The sequence below is a fragment of the Thalassophryne amazonica genome, chromosome 1 (genome assembly GCF_902500255.1).
Source record: "Thalassophryne amazonica chromosome 1, fThaAma1.1, whole genome shotgun sequence".
Classification (NCBI taxonomy): Eukaryota; Metazoa; Chordata; class Actinopteri; order Batrachoidiformes; family Batrachoididae; genus Thalassophryne; species Thalassophryne amazonica.
Window position 1 is genome coordinate 14,857,481 of NC_047103.1, and position 26,032 is coordinate 14,883,512.

At 40.9% G+C, this 26,032-nt stretch overlaps 1 protein-coding gene across 1 annotated transcript in view; it reads right to left on the bottom strand.

Annotated features, from left to right (window-relative positions):
• Nucleotides 1–25,607, bottom strand: part of bco1 (beta-carotene oxygenase 1) — a 31,941-nt gene extending 6,334 nt beyond the window's left edge. The window contains exons 1-9 of the mRNA XM_034165862.1: nucleotides 25,444–25,607; nucleotides 25,234–25,362; nucleotides 25,014–25,143; nucleotides 10,524–10,671; nucleotides 10,303–10,453; nucleotides 8,606–8,826; nucleotides 7,754–8,014; nucleotides 7,549–7,654; nucleotides 7,331–7,425 (exon numbers count right to left, since the gene is read on the bottom strand). Coding sequence (XP_034021753.1) covers nucleotides 7,331–7,425; nucleotides 7,549–7,654; nucleotides 7,754–8,014; nucleotides 8,606–8,826; nucleotides 10,303–10,453; nucleotides 10,524–10,671; nucleotides 25,014–25,143; nucleotides 25,234–25,362; nucleotides 25,444–25,507 — 1,305 coding nt within the window. The 5' untranslated portion in view covers nucleotides 25,508–25,607. The remainder of the gene's footprint in view (nucleotides 1–7,330; nucleotides 7,426–7,548; nucleotides 7,655–7,753; nucleotides 8,015–8,605; nucleotides 8,827–10,302; nucleotides 10,454–10,523; nucleotides 10,672–25,013; nucleotides 25,144–25,233; nucleotides 25,363–25,443) is intronic.
• Nucleotides 25,608–26,032: the final 425 nt, after the last annotated feature.

Consider the following 26,032-nt stretch of genomic DNA (forward strand, 5'->3'; position numbering starts at 1 on the left):
GTGCTCAATGAGGATGTAAAGCTATTGACGAGATAATCTATCTCACTCACAGAGTTTAGGTAGCTACTCTGCACTGTGTTGGTATATGGCATTAGAGAACATAAAGAAGGAATCATATCCTTAAACCTAGTTACAGCGCTTTCAGAAAGACTTCTACTGTAATGAAACTTATTCCCCACTGCTGGGTAGTCCATTAAAGTAAATGTAAATGTTATTAAGAAATGATCAGACAAAAAGGGGTTTTCAGGGAATACTGTTAAGTCTTCAATTTCTATGCCATATGTCAGAACAAGATCTAAAGTGTGGCTAAGGTGGTGGGTGGGCTCGTTTACATTTTGAGCGAAGTCAACTGAGTCTAATAATAGATTAAATGCAGTGCTGAGGCTGTCATTCTCAGCATCTGTGTGGATGTTAAAATCGCCCACTATAATTATCTTATCTGAGCTAAGCACTAAAGCACAAAAGGTCTGAAAAATCACAAAGAAACTCACAGTAACGACCAGGTGGATGATAGATAATAATAAATAAAACTAGTTTTTGAGACTTCCAATTTGGATGGACAAGACTAAGAGTCAAGCTTTCAAATGAATTAAAGCTTAATGCTAATCCTCCTCCTCGACCCGTGCTTCGAGCATTTTGACAGTTAGTGTGACTCGGGGGTGTTGACTCATTTAAACTAACATATTCATCCTGCTGTAACCAGGTTTCTGTAAGGCAGAATAAATCAATATGTTGATCAATTATTATATCATTTATTAACAGGGACTTAGAAGAGAGAGACCTAATGTTTAATAGACCACATTTAACTGTTTTAGTCTGTGGTGCAGTTGAAGGTGCTATATTATTTTTTCATTTGGAATTTTTATGCTTAAATAGATATTTGCTGGTTATTGGTGGTCTGGGAGCAGGCACCGTCTCTACGGGGATGGGGTATTGGGGGGATGGCAGGGGGAGAGAAGCTGCAGAGAGGTGTGTAAGACTACAACTCTGCTTCCTGGTCCCAACCCTGGATAGTCACGATTTGGAGGGTTTAATAAAATTGGCCAGATTTCTAGAGATGAGAGCTGCTCCATCCAAAGTGGGATGGATGCCGTCTCTCCTAACAAGACCAGGTTTTTCCCTAGAAGCTTTGCCAATTATCTATGAAGCCCACCTCATTTTTTGGACACCACTCAGACAGACAGCAATTCAGGGAGAACATGCGGCTAAACATCACTCCCGGTCCGATTGGGGAGGGGCCCAGAGAAAACTACAGAGTCCGACATTGTTTTTGCAAAGTTACACACGATTCAATATTAATTTTAGTGACCTCCGATTGGTGTAACCGGGTGTCATTACTGCCTACGTGAATTACAATCTTACCAAATTTACGCTTAGCCTTAGCCAGCAGTTTCAAATTTCCTTCAATGTCGCCTGCTCTGGCCCCCGGAAGACATCTGACAATGATTGCTGGTGTCGCTAATTTCACATTTCTCAAAACAGAGTCGCCAATAACCAGAGTTTGATCCTCGGCGGGTGTGTCGCCGAGTGGGGAAAAGCGGTTAGAGATGTGAACGGGTTGGTGGTGTACAGGGGGCTTCTGTTTAGAACTATGCTTCTTCCTCACAGTCACCCAGCTGGCCTGCTTTCCCGGCTGCTTGGGATCTGCTCGGGGACAGCTAACGGCGGCTAAGCTACCTTGCTCCACACCCATTTCACACCCAGCGCAGAAAAGTGCGGGAGAGACAGGAGAAGCCACCATGCTAAACCGGCTAAGAGCTAATAGCTGCGCTAAGCTAGCGGATTCCTAAAAACACACAAAGTGAAGAACGTGAAAATAATTTAGAGGTGATTCAGCAGAGAGAGTGCTTTAGTTAAGGCACGTGATCTAGATCAATTAAACAGCTAACAGATACAGCAAAACACTGCAGTGAGAGCCAACCTAGTTTTGGGGATGAAAATTTACAGGGTGATTCCATAATTTTTTCCTCAGAATTGAGTGATTCCATATTTTTTTCCCTCTGCTTGGTCTAAAAAAGTAACCGTTACTGACTGCCACAATTTTTTTTCCTGAATTCTTATAGTGTTTCTTAAAGCCAGAAAGTTGCCATTTGAAATGACTTTAGTTTTGTGTCATGTCTGTGATCTGCTTTTTTTCTGCAAAATTAAACAACTGAATGAACATCCTCAGAGGCCGGTGATTCCATAATTTTTGCCAGGGGTTGTATGAGTCACAGACTGTTGGAACATCTTACAAACACTTATCAGTTTATGTATTGAAAAATAAGCTCATAAAATAACACAAGTTAAATGACCCTTTACGGTCACTGTTCAAGTACATCCTGTTATTTTTAAAATATTCAGAGGTGATCAATGAGGAAAATCATTATTTACAGGGTCACAGCAGTCAAAACATGTCCACAAAAAGACATCATGGAATGCACATCAACTAAATTACACCACCTGAGTCTCAATGTCAAAAAATGACATTTAAATTATGCGAAAAAGTGAATCACTGCAAACTTTAAATATAATCTGGTTTTCAACTTGAGGAAGCAAATGTAACAAATACAAATGCCTGTATATTTTTGTTGCTCTGAAATAATCTAGCTGCTTGTCTCATTTTCATTCGGACTTGATGCAGTGTATAACCTGTCCCCAGACAACGTTAATTTTCAAAAATATATCTTTAGAGTTCTTCTGCTGTTGAGATTCTTGGTCATGTGTGTCAGAGCAGAAATATCCAATACATTTCCTCTTGTCACTTCCTCTTAGCCGCAGTCGTAACTCTGGGCTGTTGTGGGTTTGCAGCAACGGAGGAAAGCTGTAGCTTGTCTGCTTCCTGACAGGACAGTAAACCCGACCTTTGATGCCTCACTGAGCTCGCCGCTCCTCTCTTGTTTTTAGCACACTGGAGTATAAGAACGTGCTGTCGACATTCAAGTCAGGGTTGTAAAGTGGTGTTTGATCTTTGTTTGCGTAAGTGGCAATTGTCACAGTGCTTCCTAATGCCATTAAATAAATAAATAATTCCTGTTGTCCTGTTTAATGTGTCCGGTCTGTCTTGGCACGGAATATTTAAGAGCCTGCAAGAAACTGGCAGAGGTGGATGTTCCCACTTGTGTTTAAAGTAACAGTTAATTTACCCTCAACCTTGGGAGCTGCCTTTGACGTTTTGTACGTTTCATGAATAAAAGGCGTATATGTGATACGTGCTCGTACTGGACACTGATTCACAAATGTTTTAGCAACAACGACAAAATAACAAAGGCATGCCATTACATCCATTTGCTTTGTAGCAGTTTCATTATATGACATTATAATTGTATCCAACTAATAATTAGAATAAATTAAGAATGTGCTGAATATTAGTTTGAAATCTTTTAAGATTTTGTAGAAAACATTAAACAGTGTAGAGCAGGCAGCTCAGTGGATAAGGAGCTGGAGTGCATATATAAAGACCTGGGGCCAAATCCCACTCGTGCTACCTGTCTGTGACCTTGGACAAGACATTTCATCTGCATTGTCTCAGTCCACCCAGCTGTAAATGGCTACCGGTCTTGTTTGGGGAAGTAACCTGCGTCAGACTGGCTTCTCGTCCAGGTGGACTCATAGACTCACATCCGCTTCACGCTATGGAATGTGGAGATTAGCACCGACATCAACGAAGCTCAGGGCCAAAACAGAACTTGCTTCTTGTTAAACAGAGATCCCATTTTATGTGCGGACTTTGTGTGGGTCAATTCAATTCAATCTCATTTTATTTTGTTTATATACTGTAGCACCAAATCACAACAAAGTTGCCCCAAGTGCTTCACACAAGTAAGGTCTAACCTTACCAACCCCGAGAGCAAGCACACACGCGACAGTGGTAAGAAAAAACTTTGTTATTAATGATAAGTTGGTCATTAGTAAACAATATTTCACATATAGTAGTTAAGAGCTTGTATATACTGTCAATACATGGATATGAAGATAACAATACCACTTCATATGAATATAATTTAACATGAAAGAAATTATGTGGAATGTAATTCTTTGACCAATTATTCAAAATTGGGTGAATGTTGTCTTTCACTGTATAAAAACCAGGAAAACAACTTGAGTTTTAACTGTACTGTAATTTATCTCAAGATGCTCAAACCAATGTTCCCATTAAAAAAAAAATAATAATAATAATAATAATCACAATGTGTCCATCTTGTGACACTATATACACATACAACAAGCTTTTCAAAGAAGAATTACCCTCATTTGAGAAGCCTTTAACAGCACTAATCATATTAAAGATCCTCTGAGTGCACTACTCATCTATAACGACAACATTTTTTGAGAATAATTCATTTTTGAAAAATTAGTTTGGTAAACATATCCATTGCAATGAATGCAGCAGTCATACTGGGAATTAAAAATCCACCATCCAATTAAAATAGCAACAAAATAATGCAAACGGCCTGCTTCGTCTGGATATTAAAGGAATGTCACCATTAACCTATGCTCTAAGTAATCACAAAATGGAGCAAGACAATTTTAAGGTTCGGAAAAAATGCAGTTTTGAGATCATTTGGAGCTATAATGCTTTTGTCATTTGTCTTTCCTTTTCAGCAATTTGTAGGAAAAGGAATTTCTATGATGAGATGAAGGGTTGTTTTGCAACATGGACAACCACAAAGTCCATGCCTATAAACCTACACATTGAAAAGTATGTCAAAAAGTAGCACGTGTTTATTTATTTATTTACTTACTTTCAGTTGCTTCCCGAATTTTTCCGAGATACCGCAATTGCATAAGAAATCTTGATATCAATGGGACTAACCTGGTTAAATAAAGGTTAAATTAAATATGCCAGACTATAAGTCATGCCTTTTTAACTAGTGTGGGAGGCCTTGTGACTCTGGTGTGACTTGTATACCAAAAATTCACAAGTTTGTTATAATACCTATTTATATCGGCCTTTCCCAGGAATCAAAGCACGAAACAAAATAAGAACTCCAAAAATATAAGAATAAATGGCTATAATTAAACAGTACACTGCAACAATGCATAAAAATCACAAATTAAAGAGCTCATAATAAAGAAAAAGGTGCGACTTATATTCCATTATATGTATAATATGGTTTGTCCTCTTCAAGAGGCATTTATTGACAGGTGTGACCACAGAGCCAAATATAGGGCTCTGTGGGTGCAACTTATACACAGGAAATTTAAAATGTACTTTGCTAGGATGGCATTTGATCCCAATCTAAATAGAGTAATAGGGATGGGCATCATTAAGATTTTATCGATATCGATACCATTACCGATTCCACTTATCAATCTGATTCCTTATCGATTCCCTTATCGATACCTCTTGTGAATTTTTTGTGTACTATAAGTAGGCTTTATGGGTTTTCTGTGTCAGCGGGTCAAAGAGCTTTTTCTTATCGTGCAACCGCTCTGTGGAACGGTCTTCCTGTGACCGTGAGGCAGTCGGAGTCCGTGGACATTGTTAAGTCAAGACTTAAAACTCATTTTTATTCTTTGTTATGAATAGTTTTTATTTTGTTATCTGTTTTCTTCTTTTACTTCTGTTTTTAATTATGTATTTTAATTTGTTTTAATTTTTATTTATTTATTTAAGTTTTTAGGTTGAACTGTTCTGTGTGAGGTGCCTGGAGGCAGCTTTTGTTGTTATTTGGCGCTTTATAAGCCGATTAAATTGAAACTGAACAACATTTTATAGAGTCTTAAAGTAAGTAAATATGAAACTGGTTACTGGATCCTTAAACTCTGGATATACAGTAATAAACTCTACATGGTGGATCCTTGATCTCTGGACATGAACAGAAATAAAATCTGTAGTTTGTGGCAAAAGCATATCCTTTGAGAAATTATTGGCATGAATGTCTTTCCATACATCTGAGCTGAACTCTTGCAGCTGGCTGTGCTGCACGAATGCAGGACGTCTCATTTTGCGAGGAAAAAACGTTTTAGTTGATTGTAGTTTCTTGTCTGTATTGCAACATTTGTAAGAGGTGTCATTTTATTTAAAGTGGCGATTCGTTTTGAAGTTATTCATTGCGACCGGACTCTGTCTCAGCAGAGAGCCGCGCAGCATTTGGAGCTGTGCCAACCGAACGGAGGACGATTCTCATTTCTTGACTACAACAAAACAAGAGTCCCAGTTCATGACTTTAATCCACACAAAAGTGACTCATGATATTTTAATGGCTTTGAGAGGGGTTAAGAAGCAGACTTACCGCTTCTGAAGAGCAGCGAATCAAAGAACCAACGAGCCAGTGGATCGAAGCATTGCTTCATTAATTCACGTTTCAAACTGGAGTCGCGCTGCAGAAACGGTTGATTACAGACCCGCTGCAGGGTCTGCAATCATCGTAGAGGAATGATCATTTTCCCGACAAACACACTCAAAAACAACGACTGCTCTGAAGGACCGATAAGGGAATCGTTAAGCAAAAAGGCTATTGATATCGGTGGATCGATTCATTTCTTAAACATACTCGAAAATAAACCGGTTCTCGATACCCAACCCTATAGAGTAAATTACACTCAGAGTGAATCAGCTCGACAATTATCGCAAACTGAACGGTCCGTCCCCTAAACACTGGTCCGATCTGCTTCCACTGTACATGTGTCATGCAGGAGCCCAGCTGCCCGTGTGACACAGTCTCTCCACCCAAAGCGATCAAATGGATTAATGGGAATATTAACCATCAGATGACAAGGTAAAACTTCTTAAATCATTCTAAAGTCAATTTGAAGCAGAAACGAGGCCGTTTTAAGCAGAAACGAGGCTTTAAACGGTTACGCGTTGAAATGTCCAACGCGCAGTGAATGCATCAGTTAACAGCCTCTGATCCTTGCCTCCGTCTGTTATTATAGAATAATGCTGAATTTATGTGGACAGGATTGTTGTACAAAAGCTTCAGATATCTGTCGCTGAGGTAGATGATGACTGGAGTAAAGTTTGAAGCAGAAACGAGGTGATTATCAGTGAACCTCGGCTGATGACGTACGCGCAGTGAAGGGCTGACGGAGGACCGTTCAGTCTGCGACACCATCTGTTCAATGCAAGTGGTTTTACTCCAATAAGAGCTGATTTTACACTGTTTTGAGGTGATTTAGCTCTGTGATAGAGTATACATAATTCACTCTATTTGGACTGGGATCAAATGCTATCCCAGCTCAACATTTACTCAGCAAAATTTCCTGTTTATCTTGGTGCAATTTATACTCTAGAAAATATAGTACTTAAAAGCGCATGCTGGACAAATATGGGAGATTATGATACACTTTTGATTGAAAGAAAATAGTAAAAAACAAACAGCCATGTTCAAAATAACCGCATTACCGCTTTTGACACGGTGGCCTTCTCCACACAGCTCCCATAAACAAAGCGGTGCCTCTTCCCGTTGACGTCATAATTCATTCTGGGTAGTTCCAAACCTGTTGCGTAAGACATAAGGTGTACAGTATAAAAATCAATCAATTATCAACAGTGCTAACTAGGTCAAACACTGAAAGCAGACTGAAGAGTCGACTAAATTACTCTCTGTGTTTTGGACGTACCTTCACAAAGCACCTCTGAGTGGCACATTAGCTTCCCTTCCTTCTCCTTCACAGCTCTGGCAGTTGTATATTTGATTTTCACCATATTCTCTCCAGTCCCAACATTCTGAAGACACAGTACAACAATTCAATTTATTCATTAGTCAACTCATTTTAGAGTAGAATCATTTCAAGTTGAGTTTGTTCTTCCTTTTTTTGGTCCCACCTTGTCCGATTGGATGGGAAGAGCAAATCTTTGGTAGCTCGGCTTGGACTCGCTAGCGTCATCAGATCCAGTAGTACTGTCCTTCAGCTTGCTGAGGTAGAACATATCATAAAGGCTGTTGTCTTTATAGGCAATGACGTCAAAGACGACATGACCGTCATCCTCAAAAGCGTTCACGTGATGATAGACAACCATTGCTCTGGTGTAGTACTTTGTCTCAACTTCTTTGCTAGTTCTTCTGTCTATCAAATGGATCAGAGTCTGTTCAGAAAACAAAATGTTTGCAAGACAGTAAAAGATTAATCTAAAGCGGGAAAAACTATTGAGACAGCAGATTATTTTTGCACTACACTGACATATTGTAAGCTGTTATTAACATTGTTGGTACAAACATTTTTGGTAAAAAAAAATGATTGTGGTCTAACAGATAAACTGAAAACTGGATTTTACAAAATAAAGATCACTTTAAAAAGAGTGGTACTGAAGTCAACCAGCACATCTAAATGAACAGTTTGTGGGTATATAGGGAGAAGGATGCTGAGGATAGAGCTATCAGGCAGGAGAAGAGGAGGTTTATGGATGTGTTGAAGGAGGACATGCAGGTGGATGGTGTGAAAGGGGAAGATGGAGATGGATGACCTGCAGTAGAAGAAGAAGAAGAAGAAGAAGAAGAACAAGAGAAGGACAACAGAGCTGGTCACAGCAGACTGGTGACTCCCTCTTCTTCAAAAATTGTTTTGATCACAATTTACAAGGCAATTTATTGCATGATGAAATTGTGCTTTATCTCTGGCAAAGCTGGTCTTCTTCAAGTGCAAGGAGAAGACCAGTGCTTCTGTGTTCGGTGCTTACGTTTTCTTCAGCACAGAACTTCAGGCAGCTTGCCCAGTTGATGCCTCTCATGTAGGCAGTGGACATCCTTAAGATGTCCATTTTAATAGGTTGCTCGATGAAGACAAAGTAGTTGTCCGTCATTCCAAAGCTGTGATAATAGTTCGGCATGAAGAGAGAGCGGCAGGGAATTGTGCAGATCACCTCGACCTTCTTCAAGACAGGCGTTTTCTGACCTCCACCTGAAGGTTAAGATAAAAATTAAACAAAACAAAGGAGGAAGCTGGAAGGACACTCAGCCTGTACATCAAACAAGGCTGCAAACAACAAAAGACGTTGTAAAACCTAAATTATTCAGTGAAATTATTGCACCACATATATTACTGTACATCATCCAAAGTATATGTAAGGACATCACCTTATCTGGTGACCATAATCTATGACAGAAAATGTATAGTTTCTTATTTGAAAAATATTGTGTGTGTGTGTGTGTGTGTGTGTGTGTGTGTGTGTGTGTGTGTGTGTGTGTGTGTGTGTGTGTGTGTGTGTGTGTGTGTGTGTGTGTGTGTGTGTGTTGCAGTTGTGATGTAATAAGATCTAATATTAGCCTAGTAAGTCTTCATAATTATCGTACAGATTATTTATCAATATAATATTTATTGGTAATTCATGATAACTGGAAGCATTTCATGAGTTTTGACTGGTATTTTCCTTCATTCATTCATTCACTATAAAAAAAAAATTATGTGGAAAACAATAAAACTGCTCAATATTTACAGTTGTGGTTGGACGTTTACATATACTCATTGTGGGCGTGAATGTCATGGGTATTTTAAGCTTTTAATGATGTCTTTGTACTGTTCTTTTGCCAGGGTGGAATGACTGTACAGCAGACATCATGAATGACTCCAAAAAACAAGAATTGGGTGCACAACTTTGAATTCATTTTCATTCTTGTCTAATCTATACAGAGTCAAAACTATACATACAAGCTGGAATATATACTATACATACACCCCACTAATATTTGAACAGTGGCTTGTTTCTTTTTGTTTCGTTTTTGACAATATTAGGTTTGTGCACAACTATTTAGTGCATTTAGTGTTTTTTTTTCATGTGTTCAGGCATTTTATTGTTTTTTAATCACTGTATTTGAAGTGGTGGATTGGAGGTGGGGGCGCAAAATAGCAGTTTGTTTAAACTTAAATAAACTGAAAAATTTTTTGGCTCCTATTTTGTCATCTTAATGGTTAATGCAAAAGTCACCTGAAAAAAGTTGTTATGCGCTCCTCAGCACCACCACCGACTGGTGTCCTTGTTGGATATAATGCTGAAATTCTGTGTTGTATTTGCTGATTTATTTATTTTTTAAATCATCCACGTGGTCTCATGTGCACACTTTACTGCTTCTGTTAAAAGGGTCAAACCTTTGTACAGTATTATGTTTCACTGTTACAAAATAATATGATAAAGACAACTAATGTCATAAAAGCAGGCTGAAGATGTTTCCATGTTAGACGTGCTCCAGTCCTGCTGTGTTGAAAGCCATATTGATTATTACGATAATTTTTTGGACTGCGTAAATAATATTCAAGCAAAATGGCTCAAAGTACTGACTGGACTTTGAAGCCAGTAATAACTTTGCAGTTGGGAATATTTTCACCATGACTGCACTTTTGTAAAATCAAAAAAGCAAAGATAAGATGAGGAGTTTGTACCTTCCACAGAAGCTGCAGGGACTTTGAAGAGTGTGTACTTAGTCTTTGCCTTTTCTGCGATGGAGGTGCCCATGTTGAAGACGTTGCCCTCTCGGTCATAATGTGGATGGGATGAAACCAAGTTAACGTGCAGGTACTTCATGTAATCCACCTGCATGAACCATTCGATCAGCATCGCAGTGATTTAATTCACAGTGATTAAAGTCAGCGCATCGTGTCACCTTGTCCTGAGTTTCCAGAGTCACAGGATCGATCTTGCGAATGTAGTTGGTTTCAGAAGTAGCGTAGTAGTCATTTCCATATTTGATGAAATTGCTCGCACAGTTGTCAGTGAAGTCGGGTATGGTGTGGTTGAGAAATGTAACTGCCCTGAAAAGTCAATGAAATAAAGATTTGGAAATGATGATTTAGAAATGTGAAGAACTGACCTCCAAACACTGATAAACCCTCATCACACCAGTGTAACCCTCAGTATAACTTATTCAAAATGTCATTTTGTGGTTCAAAATTACTTTTCTGCTTCTGAGGAGGCACACACTTCGACATTGCACCACCCCACCCTCCCAAACATTCTCTTTTGATACACAGCCAGGACCGTAAGTATTTGGACATCACTGATGGACACACAGAGGCCGTCAGGCTGTTATAATCAGAATTAGAATTGAATTTTTTGTCAAATATGTTCTCAAAAACAAGGAATATGATGTGGTGTCATTGGCGAATAGACAACAATAAAATAAAATACTTCTGTAAGAAGTAATAGGTGCATAAACAGCAGTAAAAAGAAAAGTAAAACTACTACTGTAAGAAGTAAAGGAGTCAAATAGACAAACAGGCAAAACTAAGTTTACTGTCAAATAGATATGGTGGAATGGGGCTGTGCAGACCTGCAGATGAACAGTTAATGCTCATCAGTCTGTACTTTGTGGGAGTGGGGGGGCGAGGGGGACAAGATAAATGGGATCTCTGGCATTATTTATAGTCCTGATGGACCTCAGCCACCTGCCAGTGGGGAGGGTAATGGAAGGTTTGTGTCCTGGTTGAGACAGATCAGCTACTATCTTCCCTGCTCGCCTCAGGACCCTGGAGGTGTACAGGTCCTGTAGGGATGGCAGATTGCAGTCGATCACCTTTTCTGCTGTGTGGATGATACGCTGCAGTCTGTTCCTGTCCTTAGCAGTGGCAGCAATGTACCAGACAGTGATGGAGGAGGAGAGGATGGACTCAATGATGGTAGTGTAGATGTTCACCATCATTTTTGGCAGGCTGAACTTCCTCAGCTGCTGCAGAAAGTACATCCTCTGTTGTGCTCTCTTGGTGAGAGAGCTGACCTTCAGCATCCACTTGAGATCCTGGGTGATGGTGATCCCCAGGTAACGGAAGAACTTTACACTGAGGACTGGGGAGTCACACAGGGTGATGGGGTTGGCTGGGACTAGGTTCTTCCTGAAGTCACCAACCATCTCCACTGTCTTGAGGGCATTGAGCTCCAAATTGTTCTGTTTGCACCAGGACACCAATGTGATCGATCTCCCATCTGTAGGCAGACTCGACCCCATCAGAGATGAGTCTGATGAGGGTTGTATATAATATGGATTCTGTGTGACTGCTTTGTCAAGAGACTTTAAGATGGTTGTCTTTACATTACATACTTCATCCTTGAAATCCCCCCAGTGGTGAGAGTCACGTGACGTGCTTGGCGAGAATGGCTGCTTGAGAGTGAGCTGCGCCTTCCCCTGTGTATATTTTTACCTAAATCGCAACAAAGAGTCCTAAATTCTTTGGATAATATTTCTCGTTGCTACCATGACGAACATGACCGGAAACTCTACTAAACCTGCCTCTGGGGCTGGGACGAACAAGGCGTATGAAGCAGCTAGTGCTAACCAGAGGGCCTCGCCATTACGCGATGACACTAAGGAGGCTGAGGCGGCGGCAGCGAGGCACATTCCCGGTGAGGTGGCTCAAGAATTGGCCCGGGTCTCAGCCCTTATAGTGGAGAATTCTGATGGCCACGACAAGAAACTGGAGGAAATATGAATTAGCACAAGCGCTACAGAAAGTAAGATAGCTGATATAGCTGTTCGTATTGGTGAGGTGGAGAACCGACTGTGTTTTCTGGAAGATGAGCACGAGAGGCTAAAGGCTAATCCTGTGGCTACTGCTGGTGAAGTTGCAGCACTTAAGCACAAGCTAGATGACATTGAAAACAGAGAGCGAAGGAATAATTTGCGCTTTGTGGGATTCCCCAAGGGCTGTGAGGATAACGATGCTGTGCTTTTTTTGGAAGGAATCATTCCGAAGATTTTCAACCTGGATTTCCCAAAGGGACAGGAGATTGAGAGTGCGCACAGAATTGGAGCTTTGCCAAAGAGGAACGATGGTGACCGGCCTCCGTGAGCGAGACCATTCATAGTCAGATTTCTGAGATTTCAAGACCGTAAGTGCATTGCTGAGGCCGCACGTAAACTGGGTGATGTTTCCTGGGAGAAGCACCGCGTCATGGTTTTTGTGGATTACTCCAAGCTTGTGAGTGACACAAGCATGTGAAGTTTAATGAATGCAAAAAGCTTCTGCACAACAAATATCTGCGTTTCTCCCTGGTCTACCCTGCAGTACTTGTCGTGAAAACCCCTCAAGGACCCCGCCGCTTTGAAGACCACAAAAAAGCTCTGACTTTTATTCGCTCTTTGGAGTAAGTAGTTTTCTGCAACATGCACTCTTTTGTTTCTCCTTCTGGACACGTTTGTGCGATTTGATTTATATCAACAACATATTTGGATACTGAGGAGATATTTAATAGAGCTTCCACTACGGTCAGGCATAAGCCTTTTATTTTGTGTTTTTCTTCACCTTCCCAGGGTTGACTTTGAGTTTACTACACAGATTTGGCACCTGGTGATGGTATGGCTGGATCTGAAATGACATACTTTGCTGATTTGGAAATATCTCTTATTAGACTCTTTGTTGCTATTTTATCTCATGCTGGGCTCAGGGAGTTTTTTTTCCTCGACATTTACTCACCTGGCCCAGAGTTTGGGGAGCAGGGGGCTTAAAAGGCTGCTCAAGTCAAGTGTATGATCACGGACTTCGGTGGGGGAGGGATTAGTGTCCTTTTTTGGACGCTATGTGGGTTTTGTTTTGGCAAGTTTGTCATGTGTGTTCATATTATTGTTCTGTTCTTTTTTGATGCCAAAAACACTAACTGGTTATGTAGGTTACACTGTTTTATATGTATCTTGTGCATTACATCTTAGTAATAACAACTTGAGCTTTAAAAGCTGGAACGTCAAGGGCCTTAATAATGTTGTTAAGAAAAGGAAGGTATTGTCCTTCATAAAATCTAAAAAGTGCGATATCATCTTTGTCCAAGAAACACATCTTTCGCCTGTGGAATCTCAGAGGTTATGTGTGGGTTGGGCAGGCTTTGTGGGTGCAGCAAGTGGCAGTAGCAAAAGCAGAGGGGTGGCAACGTTGATTAGTAAACACTTACGATTTGAGCTAGGTCGAGGCACCAGGCAGGGGGACCCCCTTCCCCCTCTTCTTTTTGTCCTGGCCCTCAAACCATTGGCAGTTGCTATACATAGGGAGCCCACATTTCTAGGTGTAAGCGTAGGGGGCGACAGTCATAAACTTATGTTGTACGCCCATGACATTCGTCTTTTTGTGTCGGATCCAGAGCATTCCTTTTCCTTTCTGTTCACAATAATTAACACGTTTTCAGATATCTCCGGTTACAAAGTAAATTGGACCAAGTCAGAGTCCCTTCCCCTATCTTGCTACTGCCCTAAGACCCATTTATATTATACCAAGATATTAAGTATCTTGGTATTGTCTTCCCAACGCAGTTGTCAGACTTGATAAAAATAAATTTTCAACCTCTACTAAGTGGGATAAGAGCTGATGTGGACCGCTGGTCTCAACGCCGGCCGAGACTAAGTACCTGGCAAGGTGCTCAGAGCGTGCGCCTACCAGCTTGCCCCCACCTTCACCAGGATCTTCAACTTCTCTCTGGACCAGGCAGTTATCCCGTCCTGCCTCAAAGCAACCACAATAATACCTGTGCTGAAGAAGTCTCCCATCACCAGCCTGAATGATTACCGTCTGGTGGCCCTAGTCATGAAGTGCTTCGAGAGACTAGTTCTCCAGCACATCAAGGTCTATCTTCCTCCAGACTTTGACCCTCACCAGTTCGCATACCGTGCAAACAGATCCATGGAGGAGGCCATCGCTGTAGCTCTCCACTCTGCGCTGAGCCACCTGGAGCAGCAGCAGAGCTACGTTCGGATGCTCTTTGTGGATTACAGTTCAGCCTTCAATACAAAAATCCCAGACATTCTCACTACAAAACTGGTCATTCTTGGCCCAAAAGATCATTGGCTGCCCTCTCCCCTCCTTGATGGACATTTAGAGCTCCCGCTGCCTTAGCAGAGCCCTAAACATCACTAAAAACAGCTCCCACCCTGGCTTTGAACTGTTTGACCTGATGCCTTCAGGGAGGCGCTACAGGTGTATTAAGACCAGAACAAACAGACTCAAAAACAGTTTCTTTCCCAAAGCGGTAACCATCCTGAATTCCCGCATGCACCAACAATAATGTGCAACATTCCATCCCATAATGTGCAATATTTATAATTTTTAACAATGCATATAATAACATACTTATTCTGCAATGTACATACCATCCAGGACCGTGCACTTTACCTTCCAATGTTTACATCGTATATATACTTTTTGATACTTATTATTTGATATTGCTGCTTTTCTTTCTTACTTGCCTGCACTGATTTTAGAGTTGGCTTTTAATCTCATACATCGTATAATGACAATAAAAGGCATTCTATTCTATTCTATTTATCTTTCTATGTGGGGGAAGGTCAATATAATAAAATGGACTGTACACCCAAGTTTAATTATCTGTTACAAGTTTTTCCTGTCCATGTTCCTTTGAACTATTTTAAACAATTTGATCAACTTTGTAATTTATTTATTTGGAGCAATAAGAAGCCTAGATTTCATTTGAGAAAACTACAGAGACCAGTGGACAGAGGTGTACTTGGGATGCCTAATTTACTCTATTATCACTATTCCTTTTCTCTCAGGCACTTGGCACATTGGTTTTTACCCCCTGAAAAAGCACCCCCTTGGTTCTACCTTGAGAGCTTAGTTTGTGTACCCTTTACACCGCTCTATGGTCTATCAATTAATCTCGGCCTTCATAACCAGTCACACCCTGTTCCGTCTCACTTGAAAGGAGTATGGAAGAAAATGTCCAAAATTTTTAAATTTGACCCCCATCTCAATCTGTCTGCTGGTATTTGGCATAATCCCAAACTCTGCATAGATAAGTCATAGATAAGATCCTTCTGTTTTGAGTTATTTGCCCTCTTCACTTGCACAGTGGGTACAAACAGCCATCATGCTGGGGAGAAAACTTTTAATAAGAGAGTGGAAGGCCCCATCGACACCTACTTTCCCCCAGTGGCACACTTCACTTGGACAATTAGCAGCATTCGAAAGGTTATCGTACAGACTGTTGAATAAAGTAGAGGACTACAATGACAAATGGGCCCCATATTTCTCCTACACAGGTCAATGACTTTTCCAGCTCAGGAGGTTGATCTTTACTGGTTATGTCTGCTGTAACATGGTAAATGTGTATGGTTGGCATCCTTTTTCTTTATCAATCAATCAATCAACTTTTTTCTTGTATAGCGCCAAATCACAACAAACAGTTGCCCCAAGGCGCTCCACATTGCAAGGCAAGGCCATACAATAATTATGAAACACAGTCTACGTCTAAAGCAACATAACCAAGGGATGGTCCAGGGTCACCCGATCCAGCCCTAACTATAAGCCTTAGCGAAAAGGAAAGTTTTAAGCCTAATCTTAAAAGTAGAGAGGGTATCTGTCTCCCTGATCTGAATTGGGAGCTGGTTCCACAGGAGAGGAGCCTGAAAGCTGAAGGCTCTGCCTCCCATTCTACTCTTACAAACCCTAGGAACTACAAGTAAGCCCGCAGTCTGAGAGCGAAGCGCTCTAATGGGGTAATATGGTACTATGAGGTCCCTAAGACAAGATGGGACCTGATTATTCAAAACCTTATAAGTAAGAAGAAGAATTTTAAATTCTATTCTAGCATTAACAGGAAGCCAATGAAGGGAGGCCAACACGGGTGAGATATGCTCTCTCCTGCTAGTCCCCGTCAGTACTCTAGCTGCAGCATTCTGAACCAACTGAAGGCTTTTTAGGGAACTTTTAGGACAACCTGATAATAATGAATTACAATAGTCCAGCCTAGAGGAAACAAATGCATGAATTAGTTTTTCAGCATCACTCTGAGACAAGACCTTTCTGATTTTAGAGATATTGCGTAAATGCAAAAAGGCAGTCCTACATATTTGTTTAATATGCGCTTTGAATGACATATCCTGATCAAAAATAACTCCAAGATTTCTCACAGTATTACTAGAGATCAGGGAAATGCCATCCAGAGTAACGATCTGGTTAGACACCATGCTTCTAAGATTTGTGGGGCCAAGTACAATAACTTCAGTTTTATCTGAGTTTAAAAGCAGGAAATTAGAGGTCATCCATGTCTTTATGTCTGTAAGACAATCCTGCAGTTTAGCTAATTGGTGCGTATCCTCTGGCTTCATGGATAGATAAAGCTGGGTATCATCTGCGTAACAATGAAAATTTAAGCAATACCGTCTAATAATACTGCCCAAGGGAAGCATGTATAAAGTGAATAAAATTGGTCCTAGCACAGAACCTTGTGGAACTCCATAATTAACTTTAGTCTGTGAAGAAGATTCCCCATTTACATGAACAAACTGTAATCTATTAGACAAATATGATTCAAACCACCGCAGCGCAATGCCTTTAATACCTATGACATGCTCTAATCTCTGTAATAAAATTTTATGGTCAACAGTATCAAAAGCAGCACTGAGGTCCAACAGAACAAGCACAGAGATAAGTCCACTGTCCGAAGCCATAAGAAGATCATTTGTAACCTTCACTAATGCTGTTTCTGTACTATGATGAATTCTAAAACCTGACTGAAACTCTTCAAATAGACCATTCCTCTGCAGGTGATCAGTTAGCTGTTTTACAACTACCCTCTCAAGAATCTTTGAGAGAAAAGGAAGGTTGGAGATTGGCCTATAATTAGCTAAGATAGCTGGGTCAAGTGATGGCTTTTTAAGTAATGGTTTAATTACTGCCACCTTAAAGGCCTGTGGTACATAACCAACTAACAAAGATAGATTGATCATATTTAAGATTGAAGCATTAAATAATGGTAGGACTTCCTTGAGCAGCCTGGCAGGAATGGGGTCTAATAAGCATGTTGATGGTTTGGATGAAGTAACTAATGAAAATAACTCAGACAGAACAATCGGAGAGAAAGAGTCTAACCAAATACCGGCATCACTGAAAGCAGCCAAAGATAACGATACATCTTTGGGATGGTTATGAGTAATTTTTTCTCTAATAGTCAAAATTTTGTTAGCAAAGAAAGTCATGAAGTCATTACTAGTTAAAGTTAATGGAATACTCAGCTCAATAGAGCTCTGACTCTTTGTCAGCCTGGCTACAGTGCTGAAAAGAAACCTGGGGTTGTTCTTATTTTCTTCAATTAGTGATGAGTAGAAAGATGTCCTAGCTTCACGAAGGGCTTTCTTATAGAGCAACAAACTCTTTTTCCAGGCTAAGTGAAGATCTTCTAAATTAGTGAGACGCCATTTCCTCGCCAACTTACGGGTTATCTGCTTTAAGCTACGAGTTTGTGAGTTATACCACGGAGTCAGACACTTCTGATTTAAAGCTCTCTTTTTCAGAGGAGCTACAGCATCCAAAGTTGTCTTCAATGAGGATGTAAAACTATTGACAAGATACTCTAACTCCCTTACAGAGTTTAGGTAGCTACTCTGCTCTGTGTTGGTATATGACATTAGAGAACATAAAGAAGGAATCATATCCTTAAACCTAGTTACAGCGCTTTCTGAAAGACTTCTAGTGTAATGAAACTTATTCCTCACTGCAGGGTAGTCCATCAGGGTAAATGTAAATGTTATTAAAAAATGATCAGACAAAAGGGAGTTTTCAGGGAATACTGTTAAGTCTTCTATTTCCATACCATAAGTCAGAACAAGATCTAAAATATGATTAAAGTGGTGGGTGGACTCATTTACTTTTTGAGCAAAGCCGATAGAGTCTAATAATAGATTAAATGCAGTGTTGAGGCTGTCATTCTCAGCATCTGTGTGGATGTTAAAATCGCCCACTATAATTATCTTATCTGAGCTAAGCACTAAGTCAGACAAAAGGTCTGAAAATTCACAGAGAAACTCACAGTAACGACCAGGTGGACGATAGATAATAACAAATAAAACTGGTTTTTGGGACTTCCAATTTGGATGGACAAGACTAAGATACAAGCTTTCAAATGAATTAAAGCTCTGTCTAGGTTTTTGATTAATTAATAAGCTGGAATGGAAGATTGCTGCTAATCCTCCGCCCCGGCCCGTGCTACGAGCATTCTGACAGTTAGTGTGACTCGGGGGTGTTGACTCATTTAAACTAACATATTCATCCTGCTGTAACCAAGTTTCTGTTAGGCAGAATAAATCAATACGTTGATCAATTATTATATCATTTACCAACAGGGACTTAGAAGAAAGAGACCTAATGTTTAATAGACCACATTTAACTGTTTTAGTCTGTGGTGCAATTGAAGGTGCTATATTATTTTTTCTTTTTGAATTTTTATGCTTAAATAAATTTTTGCTAGTTATTGGTGGTCTGGGAGCAGGCACCGTCTCTACGGGGATGGGGTAATAGGGGGATGGCAGGGGGAGAGAAGCTGCAGAGAGGTGTATAAGACCACAGCTCTGCCTCCTGGTCCCAACGCTAGACAGTCACAGTTTGGAGGATCCCAAAAAATTGGCCAGATTTCTAGAAATGAGAGCTGCTCCCTCTAAAGTGGGATGGATGCCGTCTCTCCTAACAAGACCAGGTTTTCCCCAGAAGCTTTGCCAATTATCAATGAAGCCCACCTCATTTTTTGGACACCACTCAGACAGCCAGCAATTCAAGGAGAACATGCGGCTAAACATGTCACTCCCGGTCTGATTGGGGAGGGGCCCAGAGAAAACAACAGAGTCCGACATTGTTTTTGCAAAGTTACACACCGATTCAATGTTAATTTTAGTGACCTCCGATTGGCGTAACCGAGTGTCATTACTGCCGACGTGAATTACAATCTTACCAAATTTACGCTTAGCCTTAGCCAGCAATTTCAAATGTCCTTCGATGTCGCCTGCTCTGGCCCCCGGAAGACAATTGACAATGGTTGCTGGTGTCGCTAACTTCACATTTCTCAAAACAGAGTCGCCAATACCCAGAGTTTGATCCTCGGCGAGTGTATCGTCGAGTGGGGAAAAACGGTTAGAGATGTGAACGGGTTGACGGTGTACACGGGGCTTCTGTTTAGGGCTACGCTTCCTCCTCACAGTCACCCAGTCAGCCTGCCTTCCCGACTGCACGGGGTCTGCCAGGGGGGAACTAACGGCGGCTAAGCTACCTTGGTCCGCACCGACTACAGGGGCCTGGCTAGCTGTAGAATTTTCCACGGTGCGGAGCCGAGCCTCCAATTCGCCCAGCCTGGCCTCCAAAGCTACGAATAAGCTGCACTTATTACATGTACCGTTACTGCTAAAAGAGACCGAGGAATAACTAAACATTTCACACCCAGAGCAGAAAAGTACGGGAGAGACAGGAGAAGCCGCCATGCTAAAACGGCTAAGAGCTAGTAGCTACGCTAAGCTAGCGGATTCCCAAACAGGGAATCCGACACTAGACAGGCTGTGGAGCAGCACAGGTAACGCACGACAACAGTGCTAAAATAAAATAAAAATCCACTAGACAGGCTGTGGAGCAGCACAGGTAACGCACAACAACAGTGCTAAAAAATAAAATAAAATAAAAATAAAAATCCACTGGACAGGCTGTGGAGCAGCACAGGCAACGCACGACAACAGTGCTAAAATAAAATAAAAATCCACTAGACAGGCTGTGGAGCAGCACAGGTAACGCACAACAACAGTGCTAAAAAATAAAATAAAATAAAAATAAAAATCCACTGGACAGGCTGTGGAGCAGCACAGGTAACGCACAACAACAGTGCTAAAAAATAAAATAAAATAAAAATAAAAATCCACTGGACAGGCTGTGGAGCAGCACAGGCAACGCGCGACAACAGTGCTAAAACAAAATAGAAATCCACTAGACAGGCTGTGGAGCAGCACAGGTAACGCACGACAACAGTGCTAAAACAAAATAGAAATCCACTAGACAGGCTGTGGAGCAGCACAGGTAACGCACAACAACAGTGCTAAAACAAAATAAAAATCCACTAGACAGGCTGTGGAGCAGCACAGGTAACGCACGACAACAGTGCTAAAACAAAATAAAAATCCACTAGACAGGCTGTGGAGCAGCACAGGTAACGCACAACAACAGTGCTAAAACAAAATAAAAATCCACTAGACAGGCTGTGGAGCAGCACAGGTAACGCACGACAACAGTGCTAAAACAAAATAAAAATCCACTAGACAGGCTGTGGAGCAGCACAGGTAACGCACAACAACAGTGCTAAAAAATAAAATAAAATAAAAATAAAAATCCACTGGACAGGCTGTGGAGCAGCACAGGTAACGCACAACAACAGTGCTAAAACAAAATAAAAATCCACTAGACAGGCTGTGGAGCAGCACAGGTAACGCACAACAACAGTGCTAAAACAAAATAAAAATCCACTAGACAGGCTGTGGAGCAGCACAGGTAACGCACGACAACAGTGCTAAAACAAAATAAAAATCCACTAGACAGGCTGTGGAGCAGCACAGGTAACGCACAACAACAGTGCTAAAAAATAAAATAAAATAAAAATAAAAATCCACTGGACAGGCTGTGGAGCAGCACAGGCAACGCACGACAACAGTGCTAAAACAAAATAAAATCCACTAGACAGGCTGTGGAGCAGCACAGGTAACGCACGACAACAGCGCTAAATAAAAATCCACTGGACAGGCTGTGGAGCAGCACAGGTAACGCACGACAACAGCGCCCAAAAAAATAAAATAAAAATAAAAATCCACTGGACAGGCTGTGGAGCAGCACAGGTAACGCACAACAACAGTGCTAAAAAATAAAATAAAATAAAAATAAAAATCCACTGGACAGGCTGTGGAGCAGCACAGGCAACGCACGACAACAGTGCTAAAACAAAATAAAAATCCACTAGACAGGCTGTGGAGCAGCACAGGTAACGCACGACAACAGCGCTAAATAAAAATCCACTGGACAGGCTGTGGAGCAGCACAGGTAACGCACGACAACAGCGCCCAAAAAAATAAAATAAAAATCAAAATCCACTGGACAGGCTGTGGAGCAGCACAGGTAACGCACGACAACAGTGCTAAAAAATAAAATAAAAATCCACTGGACAGGCTGTGGAGCAGCACAGGTAACACACGACAACAGTGGTAAAAATAAATAAATAAATAAATAAATAAAATAAAATAATAAAATAAAAATCCACTGGACAGGCTGTGGAGCAGCACAGGTAACACACGACAACAGTGCCAAAAAAAATAAAATCAAAATCCACTAGACAGGCTGTGGAGCAGCACAGGTAACGCACAACAACAGTGCTAAAAAATAAAATAAAATAAAAATAAAAATCCACTGGACAGGCTGTGGAGCAGCACAGGCAACGCACGACAACAGTGCTAAAACAAAATAAAAATCCACTAGACAGGCTGTGGAGCAGCACAGGTAACGCACAACAACAGTGCTAAAAAATAAAATAAAATAAAAATCCACTGGACAGGCTGTGGAGCAGCACAGGCAACGCACGACAACAGTGCTAAAACAAAATAAAAATCCACTAGACAGGCTGTGGAGCAGCACAGGTAACGCACGACAACAGCGCTAAATAAAAATCCACTGGACAGGCTGTGGAGCAGCACAGGTAACGCACGACAACAGCGCCCAAAAAAATAAAATCAAAATCAAAATCCACTGGACAGGCTGTGGAGCAGCACAGGTAACGCACGACAACAGTGCTAAAAAAAAAAAAAAAAAAAATATCTTATCTTTATCTTTTTGTTTTATGGTTGGATTTGTCTTATTTTGTCCATGTCGTCAGTGTTTGCACACATATAATGTGTGACATGGCATAATTTGTATGGTTTATTCTATTAAAACAAATAAAGTCATAAAAAAGAAATCCCCACTGGTGGTGACTGTGTGAACTAATGCTCGTAATCAAGGTATTCCATGAGTTTTGAATGATGAAGTGAATGTTTTTTTTGCCCTGTTTGTGATACAAAAAGTGAAATCTTTTAACAGACAGACAGACAAAAGGGTTTGTCACATCTTAAAGGACAGGTCTCGTGTTTAACATCCCAGTTAGTAAGACAGCATAAAAGTACGCATGATTGTAAGCATCTCTGCACAAGTGCTAATATTAGTGATCTCTGATGTATTCTATTCCTCTCACTCTGAGCATTAGCATTTCTGGAAAATGTTTCACGCTGCAATTCTCGGCATTTTTCAGTGCATGGCGCACTCATTAGCAAAACAGAAACATCCCGATGACTGACAGAGTGAAACAAACCTGCTCCATCCAAAAACAAAGCTTCTGAGCTGCCGTTCGAAAGTGATGGCTCAGATTTACAGACAGCAGACACACTTCATCCCAAAACTTGCAGACTGTTGGATTTTGGAGCCTAAAGTGTGGTGACGTGCTGTTTGTGTGGATGCTGGTTTCCTGAAGCTGTGGACATGGACGTGGGACATCTGACACTGTTTTAAAAAGACTGTCTGGACACAGAGATAGATTTGTTACATTGTCAGAATACATTATTTCCAGGAGTTCATGGACGTTAGTTAACATACCACAATCGCGAGAGAGGCAAAGCTGAAGCCAGTGTGTGCGCACGCGTGTGTGTTTGTGGAGTTTACAATTGGAAAACAATATAACACCATGAGTCTGTCATGTTCAGCTACTCATTGCTCCTCTCAGTTCGCTGCAAAAAGGAATGTCTCCAAGATGGCCCCCGGCAGTAGATGTATTTTTTTTTTTTTTGATTTTATTGATAACAGCACTCATAATTAATCATGCACAAAGCTGAAACTGGAGCAGAGATCATTATTGACAGGTTGCGTTTATGACTCATGGCCGTGCAGGTGTACAGAAACCTTCACAGAGCTGCAGCTTTTAAAATTAACTTCAAAATTAACAGTTTTCACTTAAACACAAGTCATCATAACATGACATCACACTTATGTAAACTTTGGAATTAATCTGTGTCTCCGTTCTTAACATTAGCAGCTACAATCCACTGAAGCGCATGCTGGGACGTTCTAACATCACTTGTCAGAAACACCCGAGTACTCACGACTACTTTGTTTTCGGACGTCTCCGTAGCTGTTTGCTGCGAATGCCGTATACAGTGGTCCCTCGCTATAATGCGGTTCACCTTTCACGGCCTCGCAGTTTCGTGGATTTTTTAGTCCAATTTTGCATGCTTTTTTTTTTTTACAGCGCATTGTGTTCTGCGTCCTCATCAAGCAGGCCGGTCGCAACACCGCGAAGGGAGAGTACGCGCATTGTGTTTTGTCTGTTTATAAGAATCTTATCGCCCAGAAGAAAAAAAGAGCACCAACAACTACCCATAACTATGTTCTTCACTCGGAAAAAGAGACCTGCACCGAGGTGTCACTCAGTAGAAAAGGCGTGTCAGCGGCGCGGCGCCAGGACAAAGAGGCGTGATCAGAGGAACTGTAAAATGTAATTAAATTCGTTAGTTCTAAAAGCCATCATAATTATTTATAGGAAAACGTTCTATTTTTATTTCTCAAAAAACAAATGTTTGGGCCTGAAAACAGGTTGGTCTTATTTTTCTACTAATGTTTGAACTTTGAGAGTGTTTATACACGAGAGAAAAGTGAGAAAATGTTCATGCCTGTTTGAGAAAAGTGTATCAAGTGTGTTAGTGAGGGGTTTTACAGCCTGAAAACGTCTATAATAATTGTAAAAAATAACGCTCACTACTTTGCGGATTTCGCCTATTGCGGGTTATTTTTAGAACGTAACTCCCGCGATAAACAAGGGACCACTGTACTTTGAAACCGTTCACGGACGTGCACAAAGTAATCCTGGTGGATCATCGGATGGCCACTAATAGCCTAAATCTTAATTGTTATGATTTTGGTGCGACATGTCCTTTAAGATCTAAAAAATGTTAATGACTGTAAATGTCACATTATGACCATAAACAACTACACACAATATAGTGATACATCTTGACCAGGGTTTTCTTTTAATGAGGAAATATGTTTTGAGAGGAAGATGATTTTGCAGTAAAGAAGTACCAAAACAGGAATCGAAACAGCAGAAAGCTCATTCAGGGAGAAATATGACTTATTAACACAATTTGACAAAGCATGTGAGTGAACAACTAAATAAGTCCACATCCCCAACACTTTTTGAACACAAACTCAAACAGCAATTGCTGTCAACTTGCAAAGAAAAAATGCTCAGCAATTGCTGGTTTTGAGTTACTGTCCACACAATCAGGCTAGGATGGACTATCTCACCCACTGTTTTGCATTCCAAACCTTAAGAACAAACTTACTTGGCAATGAAGTTCTTGTTTGGGTCTGGATAAGCCATCGTCCCCATTTCAGACACAACTATTCTGTTTTCAGCCATGTTGGTGTTGTAGGTGTCTCCTCTCAGGTATCTGCTCCTGTAGGTCACTTCACCTGCAACACACATTTTAAATGCACATAAACGCTGCTCTTCTTCACACAAAATGACTTGCAGCTACATGACACTGATGCATTCGGTGCTACCTTGCTGAAAGCTGAAGCTGTGCATGATGCACATCCCATCAAACCAGTGGTTGTAGCTGGTGTCACCTACAGTGAAGATTCCAGGTCCAATGCGCAGCAACGCACCTCGCAGCCAGCTGGGAAGACTCCCTAAATGAGGAAAAAGGAAAACATAAAAAGCATTTTGTTTTCTCCCCACTCATAATAAATATCAGCATGTGTTCAACTTACCTTTGACCTCGGCCTGAAAAGGCTCTGGTCGCTCCTCTACATTGTTGGAGAGGTCGAGGGCCATGCTGTGTTCTGTGTGTGCTCTGTGTGTGTGGCCACTGAGGTTTCTGCACAAATCCTGCTGCTGCTCACCAACAAGCCACGCCCTGTCCGGATGTTTTATCTTATCTGTCTGCCCCACAGTGACCTTAGTCACAGCAACATTCCGAGTTATTTATTAAAGACATTAAGAGATGTTCAGAATCAGATATTTTTTTTTTTGGGGGGGGGGGGGGGGGGGGGCACAGATTAACAGCAAACCCCTTTCAAAGGTGTTTGGTCAACAGTCAACCCAGCCAGGGAAGAGCTGACATGAACATTTGTGGTTTTGTGAGAGAGAATTAAAGGACTAATGTCTTTTTTTAATCTCCATTTGAATACTTCATATACACAGTATTGTCCTACTGCTATCTGCAGACATGTTACTACAATGTTTTTATGCATGAAATACTGTGTAATGTAACTCTGTAGATGTTGTGAACGACAATGACTGGCTACTCTGCACTACAAATCAGGTAGTAGATGAAAACATGAATGTAACTCCTGTGCT